Source organism: Phanerochaete carnosa (genome assembly GCF_000300595.1).
Source record: "Phanerochaete carnosa HHB-10118-sp unplaced genomic scaffold PHACAscaffold_1, whole genome shotgun sequence".
Taxonomy (NCBI): Eukaryota; Fungi; Basidiomycota; class Agaricomycetes; order Polyporales; family Phanerochaetaceae; genus Phanerochaete; species Phanerochaete carnosa.
The window spans coordinates 5,103,467-5,108,925 of record NW_006767628.1 but is presented as its reverse complement, the minus strand read 5'-3'; the positions used below and the strand labels follow the sequence as shown (position 1 = coordinate 5,108,925).

At 58.9% G+C, this 5,459-nt stretch overlaps 2 protein-coding genes across 2 annotated transcripts in view; one reads left to right on the top strand and one right to left on the bottom strand.

The window, feature by feature from the left end:
- Window positions 1-507: 507 nt before the first annotated feature.
- Window positions 508-2,103, bottom strand: PHACADRAFT_248482 (uncharacterized protein). Its single transcript, XM_007391048.1, has 5 exons — window positions 2,043-2,103; window positions 1,904-1,987; window positions 1,141-1,851; window positions 957-1,086; window positions 508-895 (listed from the first exon to the last, which is right to left on the bottom strand). The coding sequence occupies exons 2-5, from the start codon at window positions 1,980-1,982 to the stop codon at window positions 667-669; spliced, it is 1,149 nt and encodes a 382-aa protein (XP_007391110.1). The 5' UTR covers window positions 1,983-1,987; window positions 2,043-2,103; the 3' UTR covers window positions 508-666.
- A 1,629-nt stretch (window positions 2,104-3,732) lies between these two features.
- The window catches only part of PHACADRAFT_248481 (uncharacterized protein), a 2,575-nt gene continuing 848 nt past the window's right edge, over window positions 3,733-5,459 (top strand). The window contains exons 1-7 of the mRNA XM_007391047.1: window positions 3,733-3,844; window positions 3,900-4,012; window positions 4,065-4,246; window positions 4,300-4,387; window positions 4,447-4,581; window positions 4,632-4,882; window positions 4,942-5,349. Coding sequence (XP_007391109.1) covers window positions 3,752-3,844; window positions 3,900-4,012; window positions 4,065-4,246; window positions 4,300-4,387; window positions 4,447-4,581; window positions 4,632-4,882; window positions 4,942-5,349 — 1,270 coding nt within the window. The 5' untranslated portion in view covers window positions 3,733-3,751. The remainder of the gene's footprint in view (window positions 3,845-3,899; window positions 4,013-4,064; window positions 4,247-4,299; window positions 4,388-4,446; window positions 4,582-4,631; window positions 4,883-4,941; window positions 5,350-5,459) is intronic.

Here is a 5,459-nt window from a genome sequence, read left to right as displayed (position 1 = left end):
CAGAGAAACCGTTCACTACCTGGATGAGTAGTGCAGATGAATATCCGTACAATGAGTCAAGATAATGACTCACTCTGCTTATCCCAATTTCCTAAGGTCATGTCATATGAAGATGGGGATGCACTTCTGGAACGACCCGCTGGCAGGTAGTGATGTGCGGGCCCGGCTTGGGCTCAAAGCCCGGGCTTGGGCTTGTGGCGACGCCAAGCCGAGCCCTGAGCCCGAGCCAAGCCTGAGCCCGGCCCAAGCCGTGGGCTTAATAAGCCCGGGCTTGCCAAGCTTAGGACAAGTATTTATATGCTACGAAAGTGAGCTTAAATGAAAGGGCGTTGCCGCGAGGAAGTCGCAGCGGAATGACCATGTGATGAATTTCGGTCATGTCCGAGTCACAGGACGACGTGACAATAGCCGCCACACAGGACGTGAGCCGGCTTCTTACCGAGCTGGCCCATCGTCGACGATTTACTCAGCTCCCAAATTTCTCCAAATTCGTGAACCAACGATACAACTGCTTATCATTGCACCTGAACAAACCGGGAAGAAGTCATAACAAAACGACAGGAATCAAAAACGCTATCACAAAACCATAAAAAAAAGCTATGCATCACGCAAACCCTCCTGCTGCCACTTTCCAACCACGGGCACCTTTTCCAACGACGACGGCTTTTACAGCACGATGAACGCGCCGAGGAGCACGCTCGCCACGACACTCGCAGCGCCGACGAACGACGTGCGCGCAAGGCCGCCGAGCGCCGCGTTCGATGACGGCGTGGCCGACGCCGACGCCGAGGAGGAGGAGGGCGAGACGAGGTCGACGGCGCGCGCCGCGGGCGCGCCCGACAGGGCGGGGTAGCTCGCGGTGACGGTGACGGTCGTCGTTGCGCCGGAAGCGGGCCTGGGCGGGGCGCGCGTCAGCACCTTTAAGGGGAACCCAGAGTGGGAGAGAAGGGACTTACGGTGCAGCGGCCAGCGCGCCGGCCGACGCGGAGGGCGACGCAGAGGCGGGCACCGATGTTGGCGCCGCGGTGGGCGCGGAGGTCGAGCTGCCCTCGATAGCGGCCAGGAGCTGCGAGACGGGCGTCGCGACTGTCGGTGCGACACGTTAGCATGTGGAATATGTGTTAGAGGGGAAACACGCACTGTCGCTCGGCAGGAGCGGGAGCAGTTCGTCGAGGACGTCGCGCGCACCCAGTGTGTGGTGGCGGCGGCGCATGCCAGATGGGGCTCCCGAAGGTGCACCGGAAGGAACGCCCGAAGGCACACCCGAGGGCGCAACGCCGCTCGGGGAAGACGGCACGCCAGAGGGAACAACGCCGCTCGGCGAGGGAGGCGCACCAGAGGGGACAACACCACTCGGCGACGGCGGCGCGCCAGAGGCAGGAGACCCAGGGACGCCCGACGGCACCACAGGTGCGCCGGACGCGGAGGGTGATCCAGGGACGCCAGGCACACCCGTCGGCGACGGCGGCGCCGGGATGGAGATGGTCAGCGACGGGTTAGGTGCCGCGGTCATCATGGGGCCTCCAGGGAAGCTGAATACCGGCGCGCTGCCGCTCGGCGACGCCGGGTATCCGCCCGCCGCAGAGGCAGCGGCGGCAGCGGCGGCACCACCAGGCCAGGTGCCGCTCGGGCTGACAGGCGAGCCCGTGCCCTGGCTGTCCCCACCGGTGTTCCAGCCCCAGGACGAGCCGGTGCTTGAGCCTGCGTCCTGGTTGGCTCCGCCGGTGTTCCAGCTCCATGACGAGCCAGAGCCCTGGCCTTGGCCTTGGTATTGGCCTTGGTATTGGCCCTGATATTGGCCCTGGCCTTGGTTATAAGCTTGGGCAATGGCAGATGCCATGGGTCCCTGGACTGTTTGGGGTGTCAAGGCCGGATACAAGACGCGCGCGGACAGTGCACTCACGGCTCGGGGGAAGGTTCTTGATATACTCTTGCATCTTTCCTCCTTGGCTGCCAGAGGAGAATGAATCACCGCCCGTCATGTCGTCTAGTGTAGCAGAGACGATGAATATTTGGGCGGCTGAGATGGTTGGGGGACTTACTCATCGAGGAGTCAGACCACTGAGGGGCTCTCCTCGCGTAAGGAAGGGCTGCGGCGTTGGCAGAAGCGGCGAGCAGAAGGGAAGGGACGATAGCTTTCGTGTACATGATGGCGAATGAAGGACGATCAACGTTAAGCGTTATAAAAAGTGGAGAATGAGGGAATTGCGCAAGCACAAGGAAGAAAAGCAGTTGGATACGAAGGAAGAGGAACGCGCAGCGTTAGGAGATACCTGAGCTCGAGGCGGGCTACTTATACGATGGCAATGTGATGAACGCCTGGCCGACCATGGCTATGCTCGAAAAGATATTTTTGAGCGTAAGAGGCGCACGAAGGCGCGGGGACTGGCTTCATCAGGGCTTGAAACATAAGGCTTCATCGAAACGTTGATCTCAAGAGAGCGCGGAAGTGATGTCGGATACCGAGGGCAATACGCTGGTTTACAGGGTTGTTTCAAAACTGCAAAGTATCCACGGCATGAGAGCCACAGTAGCCCCCGACGTCAGTAGCTGTGCCTACGGGCATACCGCCCCATGACAGCTAGTTCCTGGCCGGAACGCCCATGAGATCAGATAACTGGCAGTATCGAGCGCAGCACGCACAGATTCCAGAGAGTTGTCGAGGAGTGGTCAGCGCACGCAGACGTAGTTCGACTCAGTCGCATCGCAGAGCGAACATGAGAGTTGCTGAGCCCAAGCGAGCGCTAATGAATTAGCGCCATGAATTAGGCGCCTAAACGAGCGCCGTCAGATCCAGGGCGAGATGTGTTTTGCGCTCTCGACGACGCTTGCTTCTGCAAGACGATCCCTGGGAAGGCACACGAGATTGCCAATGTGCCACGAGAAGTCGTGTACGCGCGGCCTGCTCGTCGGTGGAACGCGGCGAGTCTCGTTCGCTGCCTGGAGTATGCCAAATTGATGGATAACTTTCTGATTATCTCGCCAGCAGACACTCGCTGTACACTTGCTCAGAGCCTCAGCGTTGTCCAGTGCACGTCTGGAGTTGCTATTGACAGATGTCTCTGGCGGAAGAAGCTCCATCAGAACGTGCTTCCCCAGACTACCCCAGGTGCTCCGCGAGGTGATTCGCTTTGATGCAAGTTTAAGACTCTGCGAGGTTGCTGCCTCCGTCCCGCGGAAGCCACAGCCGGCAATGCATCACCAACCATTATAAACGCATATAGGTCGAATCCAGGAACGAAACGACCACCAGTTTCGGCCTGGGAAGTGGGAACATTGTCGGTATACATACTTTGACGCCGTACGATGTTCCTGGACTACCCCCCCTGGAAGATCCATTTTATGCCCTGTAGTTCGTATCCTCTCGCAGTTTTTAAGGTATGCAATCAGCATGCAAAGTCACATGCGAAGTCCACTGATGTCACTACAGCATTGCGACCCTGCACTACCGCGCCAACAACGGCGTTTACGTCCTCTCACCATACATCAAGGCCGTCCCACCGCAGGAAAAAACCGTGCTTCTTTCTTCCTTTTGATCTTCACGGTCCGCCCATTGCTTGCTTTCGGTCCGCCTTAGATGCGCCAGTAGGTCATGTCCCACCTTAATCCGGCACCTGTATTCATCCACCGTTAACCAACTCCAGCACGTTATTCTCATGTTCTTCCCACTATATAAGGTGTGGTGCTGCTTCTTCCCAGGCGCGATCTCGCTGGCTTCCCCGTCCGTCAGCTGCCCAGCGAGCCCAACATCATGGCTATCCCAACGAACCGCAGGGCCATCCTGCTTGCCGCATTCATCGCTTTCGGTGGCTTCCTCTTCGGATATGACATCGGTGTCATCTCAGTAAGTCTTAATATAGGCTATAATCTTTCAATGTTTGATTCAATCTGTCAAATAGGGATGCCTGATCATGCCAGACTTCCAACGACGCTTCGGAACAGTCGCCGCGGATGGAACACCTAGTCTGTCCGCTGCAAGACAGTCCATCATCACCTCTCTCCTCTCAGCCGGGTATGTCAAACGTAGCCGCTAAACTTTCGTCTTGTTTACCCACGCCATACAGTACATTCGTCGGCGCCCTTGCTCAGGCGTTCACCGCAGACCGCTTTGGTCGTCGCGCCTCCATCCTCATCTGGTCTGCCATCTTCACCGTCGGAACTGCCATTCAAACCGGCACTACGTTCTCCATTGTCCAAATTACAGTAGGGCGATTCATCGCTGGCCTAGGCGTCGGTGCTTTGTCTGGTACGTCGCTCGCTTCTTGACTGTTTCCCGCCTTTCATGACGATGACCTGCAGCAATCGTGCCTTTGTACACTGGAGAGACGGCGCCGAAGAAGCTGCGTGGAATGCTGCTTGTCCTGTACCAGCTGCAAATCATCATTGGGTGCGCGTCTCTTGCCGTCTCTTGTTTGAAGTCGCCGTGGATTGACTTGAGCACCGTAGCATCTTCATCAGCTACATGATTGATCTCGGCACCCACCACATCGACGGTTCTGCATCATGGCGCATCCCCGTGGGCCTGCAAATGCTCTGGGGCCTCTTCTTGTTGTCCGGCATCTTCTTCTTGCCCGAGTCTCCGTACGTCGTGCCTTACCTTACTCTGTCGTCTATGTGCTGAGGCGTATTAGACGTCATCTGCTCGGTACAGGCAGGGAAGCAGAAGCGCGCAGGGTCGTGTCCCAGTTGAACAGCGTGCCGGAGGACGACCTGATCGTTATCGAGCTAATCGAGGAACTCGAGTTCGCGATCCGGGCGGAGAACGAGGGCGGCAAGGCGACGTGGCTCGAGTGCTTCTCGACGCGGAACATGCTCTGGAAGCGCACGCTCAACGGCATGATGCTCCAGTTCATCCAACAGTTGAACGGCCAGAACTTCTACTGTAAGCGCACCTGTGCTTAATACCCTCACCACCGCACGCTGACCTGCCGTCTCCGCCAGACTACTACGGCGACACGTTCTTCCAGAGCGCGGGCACGACACTCGACCCGTACGCGATCCAGGCGATCCTCGGCGGCGTCTCCGTCGCGGGCACGATCCCGGCGCTGTACCTGATCGAGACGATGGGCCGGCGGCGCTCGCTGCTGACGGGGTCCGTGCTCGAGGCGATCTGCTCGCTCATCGCGGGGCTCGCGGGACACTTCATGCTCCCGCCGCCGGGCCCGAACCCGGTGCCGCAGTCACAGCTCACGGCGCGCAACCGCGCGGGCGGCAACCTGCTCATCGCGTTCGCGGTGCTGCAGGTGTTCAGCTACTCGATGTTCTGGGGCCCGACGCCGTGGGTGTACCTCGGCGAGAGCTTTCCGCTGCGCGTGCGCCCGAAAGGCATCGCGCTCGGGAGTGCGACCAGTAAGTGTTGCCCTCCTCCATTGTGGTGTTGCACACACGACTGACTTTTGTTGCGTGGCGCCAGACTGCCTGTGGAACTTCCTCCTCTCGTTCTTCTCGCCCCGCATCGC

Excerpts from the sequence above, each read along its gene's own strand:
- PHACADRAFT_248482 (XM_007391048.1), bottom strand. The coding sequence starts at position 1,982 with ATGACGGGCGGTGATTCATTCTCCTCTGGCAGCCAAGGAGGAAAGATG. Across the intron at positions 1,852-1,903 it reads CAAGAACCTTCCCCCGAGCC|TCCAGGGACCCATGGCATCT; the intron begins GTGAGTGCACTG and ends CACCCCAAACAG. Across the intron at positions 896-956 it reads GGCGCGCTGGCCGCTGCACC|GCCCGCTTCCGGCGCAACGA; the intron begins GTAAGTCCCTTC and ends CGCCCCGCCCAG.